A 25134-nucleotide genomic window follows, 5' to 3' on the forward strand; every position below is an offset into this window, starting at 1 on the left:
TATGTTGCATCCACAGGGAGCTCAAGGCCCCCCCGGTGGTATTGGCGGACCAGGAGCTGTCGGTGAAAAGGTGAGAAGGTTTTTGATGGATTGTTTAGTATCGCAAGGGTTTGCGCCATTTGTTAGAATGTAGACGGCTATGTGCTCCCTGCGAGCTTGAGGTATTTAGTTTTTAATCACGTTCAGACTGCGGAGGTTGTGGGGTGCTTAAGAAGTCTGTCAACATCACAGTATAGCTATGCATGCTTAACCAGTAGTATCAATTTTTGTTTTATATCGCGGTACCTGTTAATTTCTGTCTAAAATGATTTTTGCTATATTTCGATGAAATTTTAATTTATTTGTAGGGTGCCATGTAAAGGTTTGAAATGATCTGCCATTTCTATCAGGATGTACAAGGGGATTATAAATTTATGCAAAGATCTACATCAAATATCTGAATTTTGAGACAAGCAGCCAAATTCTTGCTTTTCACTCAACAGGGAGAAAATGGTGAGGCCGGCAACCCAGGATCACCCGGAGAGCCAGGTTCAGCAGTAAGTCGATTTCACACCAAATTTGAATGTCAATTATAAGATTTTTTTAAGTGACCCCGTGGTGTGTTTTTTGTGTTCAGGGCTTGCGAGGAGAGATCGGCGAGAAGGGAGAATCTGGACCGCCCGGAGCTGCAGGACCTGCCGGGGCCCGCGGACCACCTGGAGACGATGGTCCCAAGGGTAACCCTGTATGTGCAATCATGCTCGACACCATGTTAAACCAAAAAAAATAAAATAAATACACCTTGAGTCACTTTCCACTGTCTCCCCAGGGCCCTGTTGGCTTCCCAGGAGACCCCGGTCCCCCTGGCGAGCCTGGTGCTGCTGTAAGTATTATATATTTTTAATAATTTCTACAGTAATTCTTCCCTCATATTCTATGTGGTGGTGTTTACTAATGCACCAATGTCTTCCTGGGCCATTATTGTGCTGGACCAATTTTGTGTGACAACAAATTTCCATTGATTTGAATGTTTGGAAAATCTCTCTTTAGGGCCTTGACGGTTTAGGAGGTGACAAGGGAGACGATGGAGAGGCCGGTCAACCTGTACGTTGTTACCAATAAATAATAAGATAAATTGTCAACTGAAAGTATTGCATCCCAATATGTGACAAAATTTATTTTTTTCCAACTCCATTCAGGGTCCCCCAGGTCCTTCTGGCGAGGCCGGAGTACCAGGACCTCCTGGCAAACGGGTGAGTAGAAAATGGCGGATTTAGATTTCAAATGTGTGCCATTTTTAATACATAGTATTTAATATATTTTAAATCCTATTAATTTATTTGAAATGTTTTTAAAAAGTAATTGGATTGATAATAATAACTGTTTTGTTTTATGCTTTTTTTTTTTGATAACACCAATATGCCAAATATTGACTTTGTTGTGATTGTTATGGGCTGTACATTACGATATTTATAATATTGCTTATTTGGAGTGCTATGCCAGGAAAATAACCATCAACCAATGTCATTCATATTTGAAAACATAGTGAGGAATGGAAATAATACAAATGACACTGTATATCAATGATATAATGGTATGGCAAGTGTTCAACATACTGTATTTGGAGCTTTTAATCGGACAGTGTCTGTGCAACATATATAAAATATATAATTTTAGAATCATCTCCCATATTTTGCATGACAATACTGAATGTGCATTATCATTAGCGAACATGCACGCTCGGGTACACACACACACATAACACTAGTGTGCTAGTGACCTGAGGCTGTTTGGACAGCTTTTAGCTTTTAGCGTGTTTAGAACATAATGGAAAATCTCTCTCAAGGTCAACGCTTGCACGGGCGGTCATTGAATTTAACGATAGCGGCATCAATAGTTGTGCGTGTGTGTGTGTTTTCCGCCCTGAAGGGACCCATCGGACCAGCGGGACAGGAAGGACGACAAGGCGAGAAAGGATCCAAGGTAAAATATGGATTGAAGCACAGCAAAATAACAGCATTTGATCAGCCCTCATTAGAAATAATGTCTGACAACTTTAGCGCTCTCTCTCCTCAGATCTTGCAACGTGTTAGCATACAAACTGTTAGCATATTAGCATTTAATCAGTTCTCACAGCTCAGGTGCAATAATCTTTGGCATGCCTTGAGTGCAAAAAAATAAATGCCCTTTACAGCCGTAACAACCTGTTCATTCCCCACAGGGCGAAGCCGGAGCAGAAGGACCTCATGGAAAGACCGGTCCTGTGGGAGCCCAGGGTCCCACCGGAAAGCCTGGTGCTGAGGGTCTTCGAGGAATCCCCGGCCCTGTTGTGAGTCTCGAGTTCTGATTTTATGAAAGTAGGGTCGAGATGAGGATTGAATTTTTTATGTTTGCAGCACTTGAAGCATTTACTCGTGCACATGCTAAAGTACTGTCCATGTATATCCTGTATTGTTTCATCTCAGGGTGAGCAAGGACTTCCTGGTGCCTCTGGAAAAGATGGACCTCCAGGACCCCTTGTAAGTTTTGTAAAGAAAAAAAAAAAGCTGAATGCAGGGATTTTCCACCTTCACTTACACTCACCATCCTGACGGTCCACAGGGACCTCCCGGACTTCCTGGTATGAAAGGCGACTCTGGATTCAAGGGAGAGAAGGTAAGATCCTTATTCGTGCTATTAGCGGATGTTAAGTCTTTCTTGGTCAGCCTTAGTAATTTCTCAAGTCTCTGCTTACAACTCAAGTATGGTAAGGAACAGTTTTGTTTTATTCAGTGAATTTGTGCCCATTCCTTCACGGACAGGGTCACCCCGGTCTCATCGGTCTCATTGGACCCCCTGGAGAGTCTGGCGAGAAGGGAGACAGAGGTTTGCCTGGACCACAGGGTGTTTCTGGTGGCAAGGGTGAATCTGTGAGTTCATATTACTGACTGACTTCTGGAAAAACGTCTTCATCACAATCTAATGTGTGGTTTTATCTACCGTTAGGGTATTATGGGTCCTCACGGACCTCTGGGTCCTCCTGGTCCTCCTGGTATTCCTGTAAGTTGCACTTTTCTTTCTCCTCTGTTTTCCATCTTCATGTTCACTCATCTCTATTTCTTTTTTTTCTTTTTTTACCAGGGAGCTCATGGGCAAAAGGGCTCCAAGGGATCACTTGTAAGTTGTGTTTTTAACAATGAGTCATTTGTCATTCCTGTAAATGAGTCTTTTTAACGTGTCTGTTGTGTTTTGTTTTTTTTGCTTTCAGGGTGGAGCAGGTCAGAAAGGAGACCCTGGTATGATGGGACCCCCTGGACCTCCTGTAAGTTTTCCCCCTTTTAGTGTCTTTTGCAAAATTTGTCCTTATTTAGTCCAGTTTTGTAGAACTTTTCTTTTGTACTGCACAGGGCCCAGCAGGTGACATCATCCAGTCACTACCAATCCAGCGCGCATCGAGGAAGAACAAGCGACACGCTGAGGAACAGGCGGACGAGGCGTCGGACGACTACAGCGTCGATGGCCTGGCCATGGAGGACGTGTTTGGCTCCCTCAACAACCTCAAGCAGGACATCGAGCGCATGAAGTTCCCTCTGGGCACCGCCGACAACCCCGCCCGCACCTGCAACGACCTGCGCCTCAGCCAGCCTGACTTCCCAGATGGTAGGCGGGGGTCAGAGGTGGCCGTTAGCTTAGCATTCCTAAAATCACTTCAACATAGTTTGCTTGGCACGAAGATGCCACAAGATGGTGGCAAAGAACGACAGTTCCTCCATGAAAATCCCTATCCAACAATTAGGGCGTAGAATTCCGAAATCAGCGCTGGTATTTGCAGCGATTCCGCTCATTTTCATGCTTGCGTCCCCCCCCGTCAGGTGAATACTGGATCGATCCCAACCAGGGCTGCATCGGAGATGCCATCAAAGTGTTGTGTAACTTCACGGCGGGCGGCGAGACGTGTATCAACCCAGACAAGAAGTCCTCGGGGGTGAGTGTTGTGCCACGCAACACGCCGCAGTAGAACGTGACACGTAGTGAAGACGCTGAAGTGACCGTGGGGGCCCTGTGTTCTCGTTTTCCCCTGCAGGTCAGAATATCCAACTGGCCCAAGGAGACGCCCGGTTCCTGGTTCAGTGAATTCAAACGTGGAAAAATCGTAAGTAAAACTGGTGGCGAATCGATTCTACAAAATAAATAGCAGCAGACTACATGCGTGGACTTTCCCTTCCTCGGTGGCCTGCAGCTGAACTACGTGGACGTGGCCGAGAACAGCATCAACGCAGTGCAGATGACCTTTTTGAAGCTGCTTAGCTCGTCAGCGCGCCAGAACTTTTCCTACGTGTGCCACCAGTCGGCGGCGTGGTACGACGCCAAGGCCGACAGCTACGACAAGGCTCTGCGCTTCCTGGGCTCCAACGATGAGGAGATGTCGTACGACAACAGCCACTTCATCAAGCCGCTCGTCGACGGTTGTGCTGTAAGTCCTCAAATACTCTCAATGTCAAAAAGGCTGATTTTCAAACCCTCATTTGAAACGCTAACTTTTGTTTGTACCCTAACGTTAACTGTTAACTAATGATAGGAAAATGATGCTTCAAATTTGCTTCATGAACCAGTTGTTGTATTTTTGGACTCCTCTAGATGGCACTGTTGGTTTAAATAAAAGCGTTCAAAAAATGGAAACTCAGACAGTGCCATCTCAAGGAGTCCAAAAATACAACAACTGGTTCATTTTCCCATCACTACCCTGAAGCATAACTGGAGACCATACTTGGAAAACCCAACCCAGGCTAGAACGTCTAATTTGAAAATTGAACCCCTATTAAAACCCAACCCTGATTTCAAACACTAATTCAGATTCAAAACCCTGGCTTGAAATAATAATTTGGAGTTCAAAACCAAACTTGAAACACTGACCCAGACTAGAAACCCTAATTTAAAACTCTATGCTCAAAACCGTAGTTAAAAACCCGAATTTGAAATTTTGAGAACCCAATTTGAACACCCCCTCTAACAGCATTGTGTGTGTGTTTGTAGTCCAAGCAGGGTTACTCCAAGACCGTTTTGGAGATCAACACCCCTCGCATCGACCAGCTGCCCATCCTGGACGTCATGCTCAACGACTTCGGCGACTCCAACCAGAGGTTCGGTTTTGAGGTCGGCCCCGTCTGTTTCCTCGGCTAGATGTCCCCCCCACCCTCCTCCTACCATAAACCCCTCCTGACCCCGCCTCCCACCTTAAGCCCCACCCCTGCCCTCCAACCCTTCCCCCCACCGATGGACCAGGTCGGTGGGCGCAAAGCAAAAGAAGAAGAAAGAAAGTGGGGAGTGTGGTCGTGCCCCCCACCCTGAGGGGTCACGACTACGTGACTGAGATGCGAGTCAGGAGCGGGAAGAAAAAAAACAAAACAAAAAAAGGACTTTTGATGGCGTGGCAGGCGGACGCGCTCGACCGCAGACGTGCGTTCTCGCAAAACACTCAAGGTGCTACACAAATTGCTTTTGATGAAACTGTAATTATTATAATAATTATTATTATTTTGTACAATATTGTGCCTTTCTGAATCCAAAACCCTTAAGAGACTTTGCATGTGTCCCAGCCCGTAAATTGTTTTGTTCCCTGTTTAAAACATGAAGAAAATATACAACCAGGACATACAGCACGTTTGACCAAATTTGTAAGTATCAAAATGTTTGTAAATAAAATTACTTTTTATGACAGCAAGCCAAAAGTGCAACACAAAAGACTTTTTAGTATTTTTATGAATGACTTAATGGGAAGTCGAGCCATAATAAATAGTAATATAAATATTGTCCAAAAGTTCTTATCCTTGTCCTTTATACCTCAGATAAATGTGGGCCATATTTGTCTGTTCTAGAATACATGAAGTTGTTTTTTTTTTGCAAGAAGAAATGTTCTTTCATGTTAATTTACCACCAAAAAGCCTTGTTGACTTATTGTGTGCCTTTCAAAAAATTATTAAAACTGGATTCTGAAACTGGATGTGTCAATATTAGTCAATTATTTCTCAGAGGATAAACAAGATATCGCTTTGAATATTTTCTGATCTTGTATGTCTACATGTGTTGCACCAATGCTTGTTTTCAAATATCCATTATAATATACTGACAATCCATGGGTGATTTCCAATATATCTTAGCATTTTTAAGTGTTTTTGATATATACAATTTACTCAGTTATATTGTAATTCATAACAACAAAAAAAGAATGCAAAAAATTAAACTGTTTGAAGCTGCAGACAAAACAGCAATAAATGCTGAATCACATTGGTAGGAAGGGATTGCAGGTCCTATGTTCTAGGCACGTGACTTTGTGTGTATGTTTCTGCGTATACTTTGTCATTTCGATTTTGGTTTCCTACAAAACAAACTGTCAGTATGACCCAGTTCCTTCTGATCAAATACGAAACAATTCATGAAAAACAAACACAATACGGCGGTAACTGAACCTGCGCCGTTCGTAACCAATACGTGTCGTATGTCGAGGACCCCTGCCTTTCTTACCGAGTGTCTCGGATCTCCTCGCCGTCGGCGGGCGGCGGGGCTGCGCAAGCGCGTGTCCGCGTCAATCCAATCAGCTGCCTATCGCGAATTGGACCCACCGAAACGATCACGAGTGGGCACCTTTGGCTCGTCGCTGCTGTTTGTTATTTTTTTCCCAATCACACTAGTCTTAGTGGGTTTTATTTCTAATTGTGTGTGTATGTTTTTGCGTGTTGTTGGACTTACACGCCCCCCACCATCAGGCTAGGGGATTGGACGGACCCGCGTGTGAAGTCTGCTTGTTTGTCGTGTTGTTGTTTGTTGCTTGTTTGAAGTTGTCGTGGTCGTGTCACGTCACGAGATGTGCACGCCGCCGCCGTCCGTGTCCGCCGTCGTGCTGCTGCTGTTTGGCTACTGGCAGTCTGTGGTGAGTTCAATGACACCTCCAAATAATGAAATCGACGCTACTCAAAATTAGTTTTTTTTTTTTTTTTTGTATTGTAGTGAGCATCATGTTCTCGACTTTTACATCTAGGGTTAGAAATAATATATACATTTTGTATTAAGTGTAATTTCAATTATTTGTAGTAGTATCTTTGGGTTATAGATTATATTATTGTGTTTTCAAGTATGCAACAGAATTAATTTGAAATACATTTTATGCTGCACGTTGTATTATTCTTTTTATTATTCATTTATTTAACCTGGTTTAAAAAAACTCATTAAGATTAAAAATCTCTTTTCCAAGAGTGACCGCCAAGTGGGCAGTCAACACAGACACATTACAGCAATAATAGACAAAATAGCAGCCATACACAACGTGCTACACAATACAGTGTAGATACAAAATCTATATGCATCAGATGCATATTTGTGTTTTAGATGCCCAAATTTTAAAGATGATTTTTGTGCAATCGAGTAGGCGTCTCAAAACCTTTGACTGAGTCTGTGTTGATCTGTCAAACAATGTTGGCATGTAACGTGACTTTGTGTGTGTCCGTGTGTCCAAACAGACCACGGTGGGGCCCCAGGAGGGCTGGCAAGTGTTCGGCTCTGCCCAGGACGCCAACGGCCGCTGCGTGTGCACGGTGGTGGCACCCGGGCAGAGTCTGTGCACCCAGGATGCCAAAGGACGCCAGCTGCGACAACTCCTGGAGAAGGCACGTGGACATCCACGCATATACGCGTAGACACACGCTTGTGTTCACGCTGAGTCATTCTCTGTGCTGGCCAATACAAATGTTTTGTGTGTGTGTGTGGGGGGGGGGGGGGGTGTGTCAGTGTGGGGAGATAATCAGAATGTGGTTCAGATTTTCGTGTTTTTTGAAAAAGAGGAGAGTTCTAAAATAGGTTGGATAAGCGCTCTTGAGGACCGGACTTGCTTTCAATGAAGCCTGCAGTTTGCTTTGAATAAATAAACATGCTTCACTCAGCCCTTTATGTACAAAAGATTGTTGAATGTCGTGGTCTACTCGGTGTTAAGAATTTAAATGTTCATAATTTCCAGAAGGTATTTGGCTATGAGACAACGTGATGACTTTGCGCATGCACTGTACAGCCAGTGCAGTCAGGATCACGAGCGAGGTAATCTGCTGTTCGCTTTGTAAACTACAAAATGTCTTCAGATGACACTTAAGAATTAAGAATGCACAAAAAATGTGTGCAAGTAGCGTGAAAAGATGTAATCTTATTGTATTATTCTACAGTCCATTCGAATAAAACTGGACTTTGCGCTTGATGCTTAATTGATTATTTGATTGATTGATTGTCCAACCCAATAGATCGCGACATGGTTGTTGGATGGATGCATGGTAATTAATGAATGATGGGAGGATTGAAATAATGTTCGATGGACAGATGGATTGATGAATGTTTACTGTATTGATGACTCGATTGATGGATGATTTCTGTGGATGATTGGATGGCGCGATGTATAACGGTAATCCTTAAGTGTGGCCATTGTTCCCACGCAGGTCCAGAACATGTCTCAGTCCATGGAGGTTCTCAACCTGCGAACACAGAGGGACTTCCAGTACATTGTGAGGATGGAAAGCCTCATTAAAGGTCTCCGCTCCAAGTTCAGACAGATGGACTCGGACAGGAGGACGCTGGCGACCAAAAATTTTCAGGTACACTCCGGGCCGTCTCACCTTGTCGTCTCAAACGCGAGAAGATTCCGGGCGTATTCCTGACGTCTTCTCAGGATCTGAAGGGGAAGATGGATTCGCTCCAGCCGCTGATTCCCGTGCTGGAGCAGTACAAGACGGACGCCAGGATCATCTCCCAGTTCAAGGAGGAGATCAGGAACCTGTCGGCCGTTTTGCTGGCCGTGCAGGAACAGATGGGAACCTTCGACTATGACGAGCTCAACCAGAAAGTTCTCAGCTTGGAAAACCGCCTGAGAAGCTGCATGAGCAAACTCAGTCAGTCAACTTTCCATTAATCCATAGACCCATCCGTCCATCCATCCATCCGTCTGTCCATCCATCCATCAACATAATAATAGTGAAAGGACATGTGTGTGTGTGTGTGTGTGTGTGTCTGCAGCTTGCGGCAAGCTGTTGAAGATCAGCGGCCCACTCACGGTGAAGACTTCCGGGACGAGATTCGGCGCATGGATGACAGACCCACAAGCTTCTCCCGATGACATCAAAGTGAGTGTAATCTTTGAGGAGTTCGGGGTCGCTCCAGAAACTTAAATGTGGTTGGTATGACTTTCGCTGCAAATTGAGTAAATGAATGGCTACAGCAACATGCACCTGTGAGACGTTCACTGTCCGCTGAGAAAGTTTGACTTTTGTACGTTGGCACAAAAGCAGGTAGACAATAGCAACAAATTGTACGGGTGATTCATTGTACTCCTTGCAGGAAAAACATTTTAATAAATCAACCTTTTGTGCTTTTGTACGAATTAGTGATTGTTACTTCGACTATTCTAAAAAAATAAAGATAAAGATAAAATGTCCTTTAATAGTCCCACAATGGGGAAATTCCCAGATATAAATAAATAAAACCAATATATTTTTCCCGAAAAAAATAATTCTCAGAAAATACAAAAATAATTCCCCCCAAAATAAACGATTTTTTTCACAGAAAATAATAACCGTGGGGTTTGAATAATTTCATGCTTGACAGTATGTATAAACTTGACAGTACAATATTTTTTCCTTCCAAATGCGTTTTTTTCTTGAAAATATGACCCCCCCCCAAAATGTACAAGAAATCTTTTTGAAAATATGTATTAAAAAAAAAAGAATTTCCTGTGAATGTGCAAATTTATTAAAGAAAATCAGCAAAAATCAATTTGATCAAAAATAAAATACCTATGACAAAATGTATACAATATTTTTTTTCTCAAAAACATAAACTTTCCTCTGAAAAATGGATGACTTTTGTGTTTGTGTTGCTGGACTTTCTCTGCAGGTTTGGTACATGGACGGCTACACCAACAACAAAATGGTCAAAGAGTACAAATCCATGGCGGACTTTGTGTCGGGCGTGGAGTCTCGGACGTACAGCTTGCCCTTCAAGTGGGCGGGCACCAACCACGTGGTGTACAACGGCTCGCTGTACTACAACAAGATGCAGAGCAACATCATCGTGCGCTACAGCCTGGAGACGGGCCGCGTGCTGACGCAGCGGGCGCTGGACTCGGCCGGCTTCCACAACGTCTACCCGTACACTTGGGGCGGCTTCTCCGACATCGACCTGATGGCCGACGAGCTGGGCCTCTGGGCCGTCTACGCCACCAACCGCAACGCCGGCAACGTGGTCCTGAGCCGCCTGGACCCCGACACCTTGCGGCCGCTCGCCACCTGGAACACCGAGTACTCCAAGCGCAACGCCGGCGAGGCCTTCATGATTTGCGGCACGCTCTATCTCACCAACTCGCACCTGACCGGCGCCAAGGTGTACTACGCCTACTCCACCCGGACGTCCGCCTACGAGTACATCGACATCCCCTTCCACAACCAGTACTTCCACATGTCCATGCTGGACTACAACGCACGTGAGCGAGCGCTCTACGGCTGGAACAACGGACACCAGGTGCTCTTCAATGTCACGCTCTTTCATGTCATCAAAACCGAAGACAACGTCTAAACGAGGACATTTGGTGACAGCGACCTAGGAACCGACATAATTGTTTTTTTGGGGGGTTTTTTTTAGGCTGATGCAGATTCCAATATTTGCAGATTCGGTCCCGTGACGTCACTTCCGGGGCCGTGACGTCACTTCCGGTTTCGCGACGCGGTTTCGTGACGTCACTTCCGGTTCCGTGACATCACTTCCGGTTTCGTGACGTCACCCCCGGTTCCGTGACGTCACTTCCGGTCAAAATACGACACTTCCGGTTTCTTGACGTCACTTCCGGTCAAATATGTCACTTCCGGTTTTGTGACGTCACTTCCGGTTCCGTGCAGTCACTTCCGGTTAAAATACATCACTTCCAGGTTCGTGACGTCACTTCCGGTACATGAATCTAAATTGAATTACCTGAATTATGTGAAAGGAATTACATGAATAGAGTGAATCACATGAATAATGTGAAAGGAGTTAAAGGAATGCAAAATGAATGACCTGAATGTCTTGAATTTCAAACTGGAAGCATTTGAATGTGAAATGTTGAATTTCCCAATCGAAATGAATGGGGTGAATTTGGGGTGAAAAATGTGAAATTGTTAATAATCTGAATAAGTAATGACGTGAAAAATGGAAGCCCCCATCACATGAATAATTGGAATACGTTAAAACTGGAATGAAGTGAATTATGTGGAAGTAGTTAAGGTCTCCGCCTTCACACAATTATGGGATTCAGCACACACCTGCCACCATTTAAAGTGATCAACTCCAATAAAGTTCAGGAACTTAAAAAAAACTTGTTTTCCATTTTGTGTGTAAACCTTTGTGGGCTACGCTACAAGTATTTAGTTCAAACCTTGAATTGTTTTGTATTGTGCTTATCTGCCACTCTTCATTTGCAAAAGAAAGAAGCATTTGACAGTGTAAATAAGACGCTAATCATAAAAATATGTTTATTATTAAACATATTTTTCATTATCTATTCTCCATTACAACTCGCTGCTGGTGTGTTTCCCCTCAAATGCACACACACACACACACACACACACCCCCACGCACCCACCCCCCCCCCCCCGCACACACACACACACACACAAAAATAACACTCTATATGCAAATGACTAAGCGTCTCATTCCTCAAGGCAACAAAACTGGTAGTTGAGTAGATAATGTGTAGTTTTTTATTTTGAGACGTAGACAAAACGTTATCTTTCTTCACAATGAGCCAAACACACCTCAAATCAATATAAATTTGACTTTCATGTGAGTGAAGTGACTTGGAAAAGCATATATCAGTTTAAAAAAAAAATACTTATTGGTTAATGGAGTTCTTATTTTCTTTTTTTTTAACTTCTACGTAAGTTTTGTTTTTCTTGAAAAATAAATGTATTGAAAATATACCTCCAAAATATGTCTTGTCTTCAATATCTAAGACCTTTCATATAAATATGGATTTTTCTTGAAAAGAAAAGCCTAAATATATATGAAGCAGTGTGGACAACGTGACTACCTTGAAATTTAAAACCTTCCCTCAAAAATATATAGTTATTGTTGTTGCAAACTTTTTTGGGGGTCTAAAAAAAAGAAAAGAAAATATCCATAGATTAATAATAGTATCATATATGTATGTATATGTATAGACCTAGTGCACATATATAATTATACTATATTATATGTTTTTAATGATGAGAGGACATTTCTGAATGCATAAAGAATCTACTTTTATTTGTGACAAATATAAAATTTGAATGTCATCAGCAACTACTTCCTCAGGATGAATAATTTCACATGAAATATACAGTATACACTCATTTGTACATGTCATATACATAGAAATGTGGTGTGCATTAATGCAAACATCCATTAAAAACAACACAGCCTCTGGGGGTTTGTGTATTCATTTCACATAAACTATTTACATATTCATATACATAGTTAATGAGTTTGTTAGGTTTTCCTCTTCACAGGAGCAATTTTGACATCTTTGCGTCCGCCCACGCCGCGTCGCTGCAACGTGACCACGTCGTCTTCCGCCGTCTGCTGCTTGGCAAAGTTGACAAACACCTGCAGGCACACACACATATGTAAGCATGGGCTCCCTTGATGTAAAGAACACATGAAACCAAACAAAGATATATTAAAAAAATAATAATTAATTAAGAAAAAATATACTGCACAGTAAGCGCACAAAAAAGTACTAAAAACACAAAGTTAAAAACAGACAAAAAAGGCTGAGTAAAACTAATAATAATTAAAAAAAAACATCTAACATAGAAAAGGGTATATAGATCACCAACACAAGTAATTCAATCACAAATAAATTGCAAAACACCCAACAAAAAAGGCCTCCAAACTTTCATAGACCACAACATAAAAGGTGTAAATCACCAAAAAGGTACAACAAAGACAAAAAGCACACAAAACTAAAATCTCAAAACAGAAACAGAAATAAGTAGCCAAAATGCACATAAAAACACAGTGAAGGAACAATATAAAAGGTATATACACCCATCCATTATAAATCACCAAAAAGCACAAAACGGTATATGAAAAACAAACAAACAAAAACAGCCAAAACAGTCCCAAAATTTTAAAAGTTGCATAAAAACACAAAAAGGTACAAAAACAAAGAAAAAAGTCTTTAAAACAGAAAAAGTCAAAAGGGACACATAATGAAAACAAAGTGAAAATAAAAAGAAAAACGTTGCAAAAAAAGTTCATAAAACAAAGTACAGAAAACATACAAAAAAAGGACCAGAAAGTTGACGATATATAAAACATAAATAAGTTGTATAATAATGTATAATAAAAATGCAATTTCAAATGTAGACATGTATAAATGTTTATGCTCTTTATGTTTATCAGCATTTTTGAAAGAAATTAAATAAATAAATAAATAAATAGATAAAAATGTATAAATTAATGCGGCCTTGTAGAGCATTCAGTGAAACAGGTCGGCCTACCTGGTCGAGCGTGGTCTGCGAGATGGAGTAGTCCTGGATGCCGAGTCGCTCTTTGTTGGAGACGACCAGCTGGAAGATTCTAGCCAGCGAGGATGATGCGATGTGGTACTGCAGCGTGTTGTAATGCTTCTCGCGTCGCACGCACGCCGGGAAGCTGCCCTCCATGAACGCCTCCACAGGCTCCAGGTCGGGAGGCGTGCCCGCTTTAGTCGCCTTCATCTTCATAGTCAGCACGTAGCCGTCGCCGAATCTGCTCGCCAGGCACACACCGCTTTGTTAGGTGCCCGACGCAAGTGTCATTTTGGTGGTTCTTTTTGTGCTCTGAGGCTCAAAATACTAGGAACAGTTAAAGGTGAACAAGCATAGTATTCAGTGACAGATTTTTTTGTTTGTTTGTTTTTTAACAATTCCACTTTAGCTGTCAAAAATTAAAAGGAAATTCTCTTAATTTATTACTTATTACTTATTTTTTAAATCAATGACTGTGAATTGTGTATTTTTTTTACCATATATATTTAATTATATATTTTTATTTATTATTATTATTAGTTGAGGTAGAATTGATTTGATTGTTTATTTCTTAAAAAAAACTAACAAAACAGAATATATTTTTTTCTATCAGTAATTTATTTTTTAATATTTTTTGTGATTTCAATATGTATTATTGTTGTAGATTTAAAAAAAACAAGGACATTGAAACCACATTTTGTTGATTATTTTAAGCAGATGATTTCTTAATTACTGTTATTTAAATCAAGTGCGACACATTTATTACATGAAAAAATAAAAATAAAATAATTAAAAAAATACTCGTAGCTATTCAACATATTTTTTTCTAAAATCTATTTGTATTTATCATAACTTGTATATTAATAATACTATTATTACTACATATTAATTCATTAATAGATCAAATTGCTGTGAATAAAAGCTACACAACTTCTAACAGAAAAACTTTCAACAACTTGACTGCTGGTGTCGACCAGATGGTTCCATTTTTCCTGCGTTACGTAACGTGTTAGATTATTGCCGGCAGAACATTGCTCAATGCTGCAAATGTTATTCAATTCTGCCTAGCAACAAGTGACAAGCATAATGGGGCAAAGCATCAGTGTTTGCTTCCAAATGAAAAATGTCTTACTTGTATTTGAGGTGCTGGATGGTTCCCAGACACTTGAAGGTGCCGTTGACCATGATGGCGAGTCGCGTGCACAGGGCCTCGCACTCCTCCATGCTGATAGACGCAAAACACAATATCCCAAAATTCAACTAAACTTAACCTCAAACCTAAGTCCACCATCTCTATGCCATAACAATGTTGCGCTATAACCCGAGCGGGGCCGGAACAGGGTCGGGGGCTGACAATTTCTGTGAATAAGGCCGGAGGGTCGAGGCCAGATGGGTACAGAGATAGCGGCCGGAGGGCGGGGGACTGATCTTTAAAAAAGGGTCAAGTGCCCAACTCTAGCTAGAACTATAACAGACATGGCTTAAAAAAATGGGTTTCTAGTAGCTTTGCCCTAAAGAAAAAAAAAAAAACAATAACTAACATAAATATATAAAGTCTACACACCCCTGTTCAAATGACAATTATTTGTTATGTAAAAAAATAGCACCATGATAAATTATTTAGATTTTCTTTCCCCTCCATTAATGTCACCTCGAAACTGAGCATAACCTCGTCTCTTCATGCTAACACGTGAGCAGCCAAACCTGTGCGACGTCAACACAACGGCCCGGCCGTCCCGGATGACGCTCAGGATGGCGTTCCACAGGAACCGGCGGGAATGCGGGTCCATCCCCGTGGTGGGCTCATCCTGAAAGTCAATGATCCCTCCGCTGAAAAACATTCAGTGAACGGAAAGAATTCTAAGGAGCCGATTGGCTGACTCACCAAAAGAACCAACGCTGGGCAACCAATCATGGCGATGGCGGTGGACAGTTTGCGTTTGTTGCCGCCACTGTAGGTGCCGGCGCAGCGGCCGGCGTACTCCGACAAGCCCAACTTCTGGATGCCCCACTCGGCCACCTTATGCGGGGAGGGTGTTGAGCTTATTACACCGCCACAAACACAAACTTGTACCGTAAAGCCCGTTATTCATGCGTGTCGGGACTAAGACTTGCTGCCAATAGCAAAAATCCGGGAGTGATTCACACCTTGTCAAAGAGTTTAGAATTTCTTATAGGTGCCACAGAAGGCATGTATTCACAGTACTGCGTAAAATGGCGGCGTCCTCCTTACCCTGGGGATTTCGCCCTCGGGAACCCCCCTCAGGCGGGCGTACAGGTAAAGGTGCTCCCTGCCCGTCAGCAGCTCGTCAATGGCGTCAAACTGCGGGCAGTAGCCCATGTTCTGGTGCACGTCCAGAATCTCCTTCAGGATGCTGCCACACAACACAACAAGTTACCATATTCATAACGCTCATTTTTTGACATGTTTTCCTTGTTGGTTTTGACGTGATTTTTTTTTCCCCTTGCAGAATGTCAATGAGGGGAAGATTAGTTGCTATAAGTTAGCGCTTTAGGAGGGAAAATGTTGGCCAAAAGCCATTTCAGTGGCTCCATCGCCATTTGTTATCCTTTAATGTATTCGTATTTAGATTCATTTTCATGGTTATAACGATTAGTCACACTCACATTTAAATCAGCGTGACATTCTAACATGCTGGATGGCTTCCAAATGGAAATTGGAATCGGAATGACAATCAACAACGAGAGGACAGAGTTCATCAATTTAGACTGTGAGAACAACTTTCCAATTTAAGGTAATGCATCTTGACCGAGATAGTATATCGTGTTTCTAACCAAATAGAAAACAAACTTAACCATTCCCTCAAGACTTTACAATAACCTGCTTAACCTAACCTTATCTAAATTTACCGTTTAGCCCGTTTATGGTCTTGTACCTGTAACCAACCACAGTCGCATCCCCCGAGCTGACGTCCGTGTCGCCTGTCAACATTTTGAAGGTGGTCGTCTTGCCAGCGCCGTTGACTCCTAAAAGTCCAAAACACTGAGAGGGAAACAGATTGTTAATGTCAGCTTCTGTGCCAAATGATGTTTTTGGTGTTTCTAAAAGTATATAATTGAATTTTAATGATTTCATTATTATGTCCGGAACTTTGTTTCAGCTGCTTTTGTGTTATTTAAATTTTTGATGAATTGTGTCGCATTTTGTCATTGTTAACAATTCAAACTTTAAAACACCAGCAAGCTCACCTCTCCTGCGGGAACACCCACGCAGATCCCGTCAACTGCCGCCCTCTTCCTGCCCACGTAAGTCTGAAAAAAGCAGAAAAATACAACACCACCGACTTTATTTTGTTTTTGTTTATACTTGTACTAAGTTGTAAGAAAAACTTCCACTGTGGACCTTGGTGAGATCTTGGATATGCAGAATGTCCGACTTGCTGCCACCTTCATTGATTCTTTGTCGCTCGCACGCCACGTCGTCATCGTCGTCGTCTGCCGCCGGGCTACGCTTACTGTCCGATAACCTGCGAGTAGTGTTAGCTTGAAAGAAGACTCCCAAAGTGTTGACAACTTGTAACCTCACTTTATTCGCAACCCTCCTTCATATCCCCCAGCATTCAGACGCACTTCCGCTTTACCCAACCCCAAGTAACACTGCCCCCTAACAAAAATAAGACAACAAGTAGTACAAATGGATACGGAAAAAATCAATGCCGTGTTTTTCAGGTATTTACTGTGAACCCTCCAAAGCCGTTGACTTTCAAATTGTTCTCATTTCAAAATAAATTTGTCCCATAGGAAACAACAGAAAGTGACGACATCTCTCCTCGGGTGATTTCTTGAAAGTAACATTCAACATTCCTAACTCTTCCTTTTCCAGTACTTTTTGGTTAAACTCCAAATGGTTGGACTTTGCCATTTCCACTCTGTATCTAAATAGGTGGTGATGATGTGCGCATGATGTGTTACCAGTGGTCTAAGAAGAAGCGATACTGGATGAGGAGGTTGAGCGCAAAATAGATGAAACCTTCTGCCGCCATAAAGCAAATGTTCCGCCCTACAAAGTCCCATCGGAAGGGGTTGTCGGCATGCTCCTCACCTACCGAAAACACCAAAACACAAACATTCATCGGGTGCGAAATGACTACGTTTAAGACTAAAGTCATGTGTGGGGAAGACAATCATTACCGAAGCGGGCGTAGACGTCGGTGACCGCCTGGTTCATGGCCATGTCGATGAGGCCGCGGCCCAGACAGAAGTGAGGAAAGACCAACAGGCCTTTCTTCAGCCACTTGTTGAACAGCAGCAATGACTGATGACACACATGGACAAAAAGAGTTAGAAAATTGTCTTGTTGGAGTCTATCCATTAAGCCAGCATGCATGGATGTTAGATAACGCTATATATATATATATATATATATATATATATATTGCACTCTTTACGTGACTGTAGGAAACAGAAGTGTACTTGTACTTACCCGGTTGTTGTCAAAGAGCTCCAGGACGAAGGTGACGGCGCTGCTGTTGATGCCGATGAAGAGGTTGATGCATGATAGCGATACGTACGCAGTGCTCGGGACGTTGAACAGGTACGACATGGGGTACATCATGGGCGTGACAGACCACCTAAAATCCCAATACATAGAAGAGGAAATTAGGCTTACTTCGATAGCACTTTTTCAGACCGGTACCAGAATGAGTATTCACTCTTTGATAGCGAGTAACGAATTTCATGTAACACAATGACAAAATATTGCGTTTTTTCTGACGCAGATGGAAAATTTGCCAAATTATAAAACTGCCACAGTGTAGCGCCAACTACTGCAGAGGAGGAGTGACAAAAAATAAAATCTGACTTGGAGTATCTGTGAGTGGTATCGGGACCTTCCAAAACTACCCGATACCTTAAAGTAACTACGGTTATCAGCATGATACTGATACTGGTATCGGTACTCGCCGATCCCTAATTATGAACAAGACAATAAATAAATATTAATGGGATTTTTATTAATTCCATTTTACGTGTATGTTAGCATCTCCTTAGCATTTAATCAATTGTCATTTGAGATCGTACCCAATTAAAGAGCATAATAAAGCCACTAAGCGCCGCCGTTACTCAGGTTAATATCTTGAGTAGTCTTACTTGATTATCATTCTGCAATACAGCAGTAAACTTCATATTTACGATAATCTTACCCATAGAGCAGTAGCAGCACTATAAGGGCAGGCAGGTTGGTTGGGGATGTGTAACACTTTTTGTCAAATGCCACAAAGATGGCAACCACCATGGCAGCGCTGATGGAGTAGTTCACCTGGTTGACACGTTCAAACGGTCAGAATAAATGACACCGCGGCAATAATCCCTAAAACAAGCGATGCAGCCCTCACCATGTCCCAGAAGAAGTTGGACAGCCAGTAGATGAAAGGGCTAACGCCGCTGACAAACTGCAGATGCTTGGCTTTGTTGGCGCGTTCCTGTATGAGGTAGAGGACGAAGCTGGCCGGGATGAAGGACATGGCGAAGATGACGCAGATGGCCACCACCGCATTCACAGATGTGGTCAATCTGATGGGAGAAAATGAACCGGCACTGTCAAAACTGAGCAGTAGAATTCTGGACTGAATTTTCTATACCAATTGCTAGCATGTTAGCATTTTATTCAGACTCATAAGCCTTTTGAAAAAGTACCGACTGCAGGACATGATGGCCAATCCTTAACGGTCTGCCTTATCTCTTTCTGTACTTTGGTTGCTGTTCTTGCTATATGTTAGCGTAACAACTGTTTACATGTTATGAGTTGATCAATTCTTTGAGAAATAGGACCAACAAAAGCAGGGGTGGGCAAACTTTTTGATTGGCGGGCCACAATGGGTTCTAAAATTTGACAGAGGGGCCAGACCAGGAGCCGACGGATGGAGCATTTTGGTAACCTCACCTCATCTGAGAAATTTTAAATAAAAGTGAACAAAAGCATTACAACAATATATATGTCTTTGAAAAACCACAGTATTTAGTAAATAAAACATTAACAAGGTTTATTCATTTAATTTTTCACTCACACAGTAACCTCGGAAAGCTGCTCCTTGGTGAGGTTTAGTGGGTGGTTGAGGGCGGTGATGCCAAATTCAATTGGCTTGGCACTGGTGGGCAGGAATGCCCGCAGGATGGCATTGTTGGCTACATTCATGAAGGCCACCATGGCATGCCAGCCTTTGTTGTTGTACCACACCTGCCAGGGTAGGCCATTTACAATCAACCATGCATAGAACTACAAATTCCGACATTGTACCTTAAAAAACGTATTTTCTCAAATCGTCCCCACCTTTATGTTAAATTCACTCTCCATATATCGCAGGAAAGAGCCGAGCTCCCGCAGTGCCACTCTGGAATGTTGACCCTGCCAAAGAGCATTTGTGATTATTAGGCTCGGAGGAGGTCAAATGCTATGCACTAAGCTAACGACAGGAATCGTTACCGCGGTGATGTTGAGCATTCGTCCAAGTTGACGGAAAACGTTTTCGATGTCTCTGGGCTCCACGTCCAGGATCGGAAGCTGTCCTCCCACGGACAGGCCACCATACCTGAGGGAAGATTCCATTCAGTGGTCCCCACGCATGGTGCTAAGGATTTTATTTATTTACCAAGGATATATTCTAATGTACTTACCTTTGCTCATTGACCCAGTATTTGCTTTTCAAACTGTGTGGTGAATCAGAGAGGAATTAGACATTACCAAAACCCCCTATCACGTGTTTTTTTTTTTTTATGAGGAAAATCACAAGTTAGCATTAAGATTAGGTCTTTATTTTGTTTGCTGGCAAACTTCAACTTGGAGTGGCAATACGTGATTTCTTTTCAATGCGACATTTAATAAGCAGGCCCTTTGGAATGTATAGAGCTGAGAATTTAACCTTCACCTTCAGTTAATGGGGTCAAAAATAAAACAAAATCATTACAAATCAGCAGACATCTTCCTCTAGTGCAGGTGTGGGCAAACTACGGCCCGGGGACCACATGTGGCCCAGTAAACGTTTTAATCCGCCCGCCAAAATTGAAAAAAATTTAATGAATAAACCTTGTCAATGTTTTATTTTCTAAATACTGTGGTGTGTCAAACACAAATATTTTGTTGTAATGCTCTTGTTCATTTTCATTTCAAATTAAATGTATTTTTTTTCTCCGATAAGGTGAGGTTACCAAAACACTCCATCCATCTGCCCCTCTGTCAAATTTTAGAATCCATTGTGGCCCGCCAATCAAAAAGTTTGCCCAGCCCTGCTCTCGTGAGTGTAAATGAATAAGTTTCTTGCGTAGGCATAAAGCATAAAACCTAAAGGAGTGTATTCACCTTGTTCTGATGACACTCGGGTAGGTTTTAACCAGGTAGTCAGAGATGTTGCGCTCGGTCAGATCCATCATGGTGTCCCCTGTGGCTTCCAGGCGTTGCAGGGGTGGGAGGCCTCCAGCACCAGCGGGACAGATTGGCATCATGGTGAGCTTTCTGCTGCTGCTGCACAGGCATGTGGGTGACGGGTTCCTCTGGTTCCATTCTGGACTTTGCAGGATGTTGGCCGTTACGGTATCGACATCGGGGCGCTGCCACTCGGACGGCTGGTCGCCACAAGGCATCCTGGATGAGCGGACAAACACAGCATTTTGAACTCCAGATGAATGTCGCAACCCATTGCCAATAAGGACAACACCCCTTGGTGTTACTCACCCCAGTGGTTCCCCTTGCATGCATCGAGTTCCGAGACCCGGTCGCCTTAGGAAACGTTCTGTGAAGTGCCTCATTGTTGGGTCCAAAGGTTGCTCATTACTGCATTGGAAAGACAACAATAAATGAGGTCATTGCAGTATTCTGGAACAATGTCTCAAAAACAAAAACGAATTTGCCCTCTCATGGCTGGCAACCTGAAGAAGGTGACCTGTGGTCCGTACATCCAGGGGCTCAATGTCAGGCTGGGGTACTCTCCAAACGGTGGAACGATGGTGGTGAAGATGAGCGCTATGAGGACGAAGCTGGCAGGCAGGACAATCTGAAGCGTCATAAAAACAATTAAACGACAGATCAAACCAAATCACTCTTGATTCAGATTTAGATCAGTTTTGCAACTGGAAGACGCACATCTCTGAATTTGGAATCTGGATCTAGATTACTTTTTGTCAAAAAAATCAGATTTCACTGAAAATACGTGGAGAGAGATATTAATAAGATCTGGATCAGTGAAATTTGGTGACTAACATTGGATGACTTAAGGGTACATTGGATCATTTTAGATCTGGATCTGGATCATCAATGGATTTAGAATTAATTTGATGTATAACTTTTGCATTACCCCAAAAAGGATTAAAGGGATGGGTCAAATTATTTATAATTTGGATTTGAATCCAGATTTTTTTTTTTTTTATATAACATCTGACAAAATTAATTTTTTTAATTGATTTAAAAAAACTTTGGATAAACTGGGACAGATTCAAAGGAGGTTTAAACAAATGTTTGATCTGGATCGGAATATGAGTTCTGGATCTAGTTTAGTTGTCTAAACTAGAAATTATAAATTGTAGTTGATGCAATTTGGCGCATAGCATTGAAAATGAGACAATAATGAATTGGAGTTGACATTTGAATTTGGATCAGAAAAAGATGCAAATATTTTTTGTATTTCAGACATAACTCCAAAAAGTTGAGAATAGATTTAGAATGGATTTGGGGCACTTTTATTATTGCCCAATCATTATCCAGATATGGACGCAAGTACTGAGCGTCCCTTTCTGATAGTTTTTGTGCAGTGGTCATGTACCTGCGCCACAAAGTCTTTGTGGCTGCGGGTGGCATGATGAAACCTCTTGGCAAGTAGCGCGTGGAACTGCTTCAGGATGAGCCACACTCCTTTCACCTGCCTGGAGCCTTTGCCGGCGCTGCAGTCTGACGTAACGCTGTTAGTTTGCGGGACATCGTAGCGCTCTGTGGTTGATGCACATGCGCAGTGTTAAAAACACGTAAAAAACAAACAAAGATGTAAGCGTTAGAGTTTATGTGATGCAGCAAGTAAGCGATATATTGGGAGGAGCAGAGCTGGGAACAGCAGATGACTACAAATTGATAGCCTAATAGCCCAATTTTAATTTATTGTCACAATATCAATAGATCCAGGTCATGGTAATCCGTAAAGGTTAAATGGGTTATAATTTAGGGGTTTATTTTAACATTTTTAAAAACACGTTTTAAGATGATAGCAAAAATAGCAATGTACTTAATATACTATTAAATATTAGATGTAATTAGAAATATTCGACTTTTCAAAAAAATATGCATAATTATAATTATTAATCTCCAGCACGATTTAACCCAAGAAATTCAAATAAAAAAAGAAAAATCATGTTTTTTACTTCAATTAATAAGAATTAATTAAACTTAATTATAGAATAGAAAAAGAAAGCTAAAATAATTAATTTGGCACCTGTTTTTATTCTGTGAAATAAAAATAATCATTACAAAAAAAATTTACAAAAATAAATAAATAAATAGAATACCAGTACATGGTGTTGCTGCCTTTCCTGTATTTTTTATTTTTTTTTTTTTACATCAAATTTACTTCAGTTTGGAACAAAAAGGGGAAAAAACGTATTTGAGTACCTCCACCTTTAATTACTGTAATTCAAAATTTAAAAAGCTTTTTAAGTTCCATTTTATTGACTTGAATTTAATATTTTAAATCTGGTTAAAAAAAAAAAAGAAAGCCAAAAATATACCAGACCCAGTTGTCCCAAAACGCTACTCTTCATTTTGTGAATAACTACAAATGTATGGTGGTAGAGTGCCACCATGTTTCCGACCAGACATCTGTTTCAACATCAGATAATGTTAATGATTCAGCAAAGTGGAAGAAGATGCTAAAATATTTGGCCTACTATGAATCCTGGTTGCCTAAATAGCCGAAAAGCCTGATCCAGTACATGACAAAGCTACATGGGCAAAATCAATAAAAGCTTCCTTTGTCTCACATCTGACCTTCATCATCTATTCCCGCCTCATTTTTTCTCCGCCGCAAAATTCTTTTTGCTACAGGTATGAAGGGACATGGGGAAAAACACAGGTGACAAACACAACACGTACAATGGTGTTGGAAAATACAGGGATGGGACATGTGCGGTGGTGATGTTTACCTGTTGTGGTGGCATTGGTTGCTGATGCCTCGACATCTGCTGTCACCTTTAGGAAGATCTGCAAAGATGGAACAGTCAATCAAACAAGCATTAAAAAAAAAAAGTAACAATAAAGGTAAAGTATGGTTTACTTTTCAGTCATAATATACATATAAATGAAATATCTTTTATTATATGAAATAAGATTATATATTTAATGTAATAATTGTATCAATTATATTATTTGCAAATGTATCTAATAAGAAAAAAAATGCCTCCTTTATAATTTATACAATTATCCTCTTTTTTATCCACCCAAATAGCAATATTACTACTAAAACATTAAAATGCATTTGTAAAAAAAAAAAAAAGATTTTTAATTCGTTATTATTATTTAAAATGTTCTATAAGGGATGGAAATACAATGAAAATATGTTTAATATTTTTTATTTATATAATATGTCAAACAATATTTAACTATCAAACATATGACTATTTGTCATAATTCTTCAACCAATATAAATAATTATTTTAATTTTTTACTTTAGTTGAAAAAGTAAATGACGTTTTAAATTCATAGAAACATTTTTCATAATTCAACTATAATTTTCAACTCTTAACAACATGAAATAAAAATATACTAATACTACTATTAGTACTACTACTACTAATTAATAATAATCATCATCATCATCATAAGCTTCATCATAATAATAATTGTGATATTTATATATCTGCAGGTATTATGATATACAATCCATATTTTCATATATTACACATGCGATAAAAAGTAATTCTTGTGAAATATAAACAATAATATACAGTTATGAAATGAATTCAGGATTGCAATCAAAACAGTAAATCACAACAATAAACAATAAGATATTAAGATATAAGATAGTGTGAATCCAAATTGCTACTATTTTTTGTATTGTTCCAAGTTGCACTAGTTTCCTAATTGTTCTTGATTTCTGTTGCACATGGGACCCATCAATAGGCACATGTACCTCCTCCAGTGATGTGTCGGAGATGCCAAAGCTGCTGAGGCCCATGTCGGTGAGGGTCTCCTCCAGCTCCCTGAAGAGGCTGGCGTAGGCGCGGTGCTTGAAGCCCCGACTGGGCAGCAGGAAGGTGAGCTCCTGACCGATGGCCTCGATGAGCTTGGCCTCTGGAACATGATGGTGGATGAGGCCGCTGATGCTGTCCAGGTGCCCTGCAGACATCGCAGAGAGGCTTTTGTCAAGGAAAATCTGCATTTTGATGGTTTTGGGACATATGGACCTCACCATCCAAGACCCGTTCGGCGTTCTGGCAGAGGTTCTGGGACTGATCCTTGTGTTTAGTGCAAATGGAGCAGGTGCAGGAACAGTCAGAGGCACAGTCACAGTCGTTCTGGTGGAAAAAGGAGACAAAAATGTGTTTTAGATTTTATACAGGTCACTGATTTAAGTAGCTGCAGAATTCTCATTCATCTGTTTTTGAAGACATTTTTAGTAGCTTTTTAAAA

General features: G+C 41.2%; 3 protein-coding genes and 1 long non-coding RNA gene across 7 annotated transcripts in view; 2 read left to right on the plus strand and 2 right to left on the minus strand.

Annotated features, from left to right (window-relative positions):
- The window catches only part of LOC148325927 (collagen alpha-1(XI) chain-like), a 62653-nt gene extending 56696 nt beyond the window's left edge, over window positions 1-5957 (plus strand). For both annotated transcript variants that reach the window (XM_088310908.1, XM_088310910.1), the window contains 19 exons: window positions 17-70; window positions 483-536; window positions 617-724; window positions 809-862; window positions 1030-1083; window positions 1179-1232; window positions 1909-1962; window positions 2201-2308; window positions 2445-2498; window positions 2581-2634; window positions 2781-2888; window positions 2965-3018; window positions 3100-3135; window positions 3227-3280; window positions 3366-3618; window positions 3831-3943; window positions 4043-4111; window positions 4199-4432; window positions 4993-5957. In XM_088310908.1, coding sequence (XP_088167034.1) covers window positions 17-70; window positions 483-536; window positions 617-724; window positions 809-862; window positions 1030-1083; window positions 1179-1232; window positions 1909-1962; window positions 2201-2308; window positions 2445-2498; window positions 2581-2634; window positions 2781-2888; window positions 2965-3018; window positions 3100-3135; window positions 3227-3280; window positions 3366-3618; window positions 3831-3943; window positions 4043-4111; window positions 4199-4432; window positions 4993-5139 — 1716 coding nt within the window. In that variant the 3' untranslated portion in view covers window positions 5140-5957. The remainder of the gene's footprint in view (window positions 1-16; window positions 71-482; window positions 537-616; window positions 725-808; window positions 863-1029; window positions 1084-1178; window positions 1233-1908; window positions 1963-2200; window positions 2309-2444; window positions 2499-2580; window positions 2635-2780; window positions 2889-2964; window positions 3019-3099; window positions 3136-3226; window positions 3281-3365; window positions 3619-3830; window positions 3944-4042; window positions 4112-4198; window positions 4433-4992) is intronic.
- Window positions 5958-6527: 570 nt separating this feature from the next.
- LOC148325928 (noelin-3-like) lies at window positions 6528-10786 on the plus strand. Its single transcript, XM_088311885.1, has 6 exons — window positions 6528-6886; window positions 7473-7619; window positions 8433-8588; window positions 8663-8882; window positions 9007-9113; window positions 9883-10786. The coding sequence occupies exons 1-6, from the start codon at window positions 6821-6823 to the stop codon at window positions 10558-10560; spliced, it is 1374 nt and encodes a 457-aa protein (XP_088168011.1). The 5' UTR covers window positions 6528-6820; the 3' UTR covers window positions 10561-10786.
- On the minus strand, window positions 8198-9213 carry LOC148325929 (uncharacterized). Of its 2 annotated transcripts, none has more exons than XR_015846217.1 (3): window positions 9044-9213; window positions 8610-8865; window positions 8198-8468 (listed from the first exon to the last, which is right to left on the minus strand). It is a non-coding gene; the product is annotated as an uncharacterized LOC148325929 (long non-coding RNA). The 2 variants fall into 2 exon arrangements; XR_015846216.1 differs by having other exon boundaries at window positions 8198-8485.
- A 1457-nt stretch (window positions 10787-12243) lies between the features above and the next one.
- Window positions 12244-25134, minus strand: part of abca4b (ATP binding cassette subfamily A member 4b) — a 28795-nt gene continuing 15904 nt past the window's right edge. Inside the window, exons 25-50 of one of the 2 annotated variants that reach the window (XM_088310368.1) lie at window positions 24914-25019; window positions 24635-24840; window positions 23649-23706; window positions 23494-23544; window positions 22283-22446; window positions 21393-21517; window positions 21199-21297; window positions 20827-21108; window positions 20145-20177; window positions 19954-20059; window positions 19801-19875; window positions 19538-19707; window positions 18866-19043; window positions 18674-18789; window positions 17956-18103; window positions 17664-17787; window positions 17445-17574; window positions 16876-16999; window positions 16722-16784; window positions 16409-16515; window positions 15745-15886; window positions 15397-15531; window positions 15216-15319; window positions 14644-14736; window positions 13503-13752; window positions 12244-12603 (exon numbers count right to left, since the gene is read on the minus strand). In XM_088310368.1, the coding sequence (XP_088166494.1) occupies window positions 12487-12603; window positions 13503-13752; window positions 14644-14736; window positions 15216-15319; window positions 15397-15531; window positions 15745-15886; window positions 16409-16515; window positions 16722-16784; window positions 16876-16999; window positions 17445-17574; window positions 17664-17787; window positions 17956-18103; window positions 18674-18789; window positions 18866-19043; window positions 19538-19707; window positions 19801-19875; window positions 19954-20059; window positions 20145-20177; window positions 20827-21108; window positions 21199-21297; window positions 21393-21517; window positions 22283-22446; window positions 23494-23544; window positions 23649-23706; window positions 24635-24840; window positions 24914-25019 (3306 nt within the window). In that variant the 3' untranslated portion in view covers window positions 12244-12486. The remainder of the gene's footprint in view (window positions 12604-13502; window positions 13753-14643; window positions 14737-15215; window positions 15320-15396; window positions 15532-15744; window positions 15887-16408; window positions 16516-16721; window positions 16785-16875; window positions 17000-17444; window positions 17575-17663; window positions 17788-17955; window positions 18104-18673; window positions 18790-18865; window positions 19044-19537; window positions 19708-19800; window positions 19876-19953; window positions 20060-20144; window positions 20178-20826; window positions 21109-21198; window positions 21298-21392; window positions 21518-22282; window positions 22447-23493; window positions 23545-23648; window positions 23707-24634; window positions 24841-24913; window positions 25020-25134) is intronic. The other variant, XM_088310369.1, reaches the window with a different exon arrangement.

Source organism: Idiotropiscis lumnitzeri, chromosome 12 (assembly GCF_059441095.1).
Source record: "Idiotropiscis lumnitzeri isolate Australia: NSW breed Sydney's pygmy pipehorse chromosome 12, RoL_Ilum_1.0, whole genome shotgun sequence".
NCBI lineage: Eukaryota > Metazoa > Chordata > Actinopteri > Syngnathiformes > Syngnathidae > Idiotropiscis > Idiotropiscis lumnitzeri.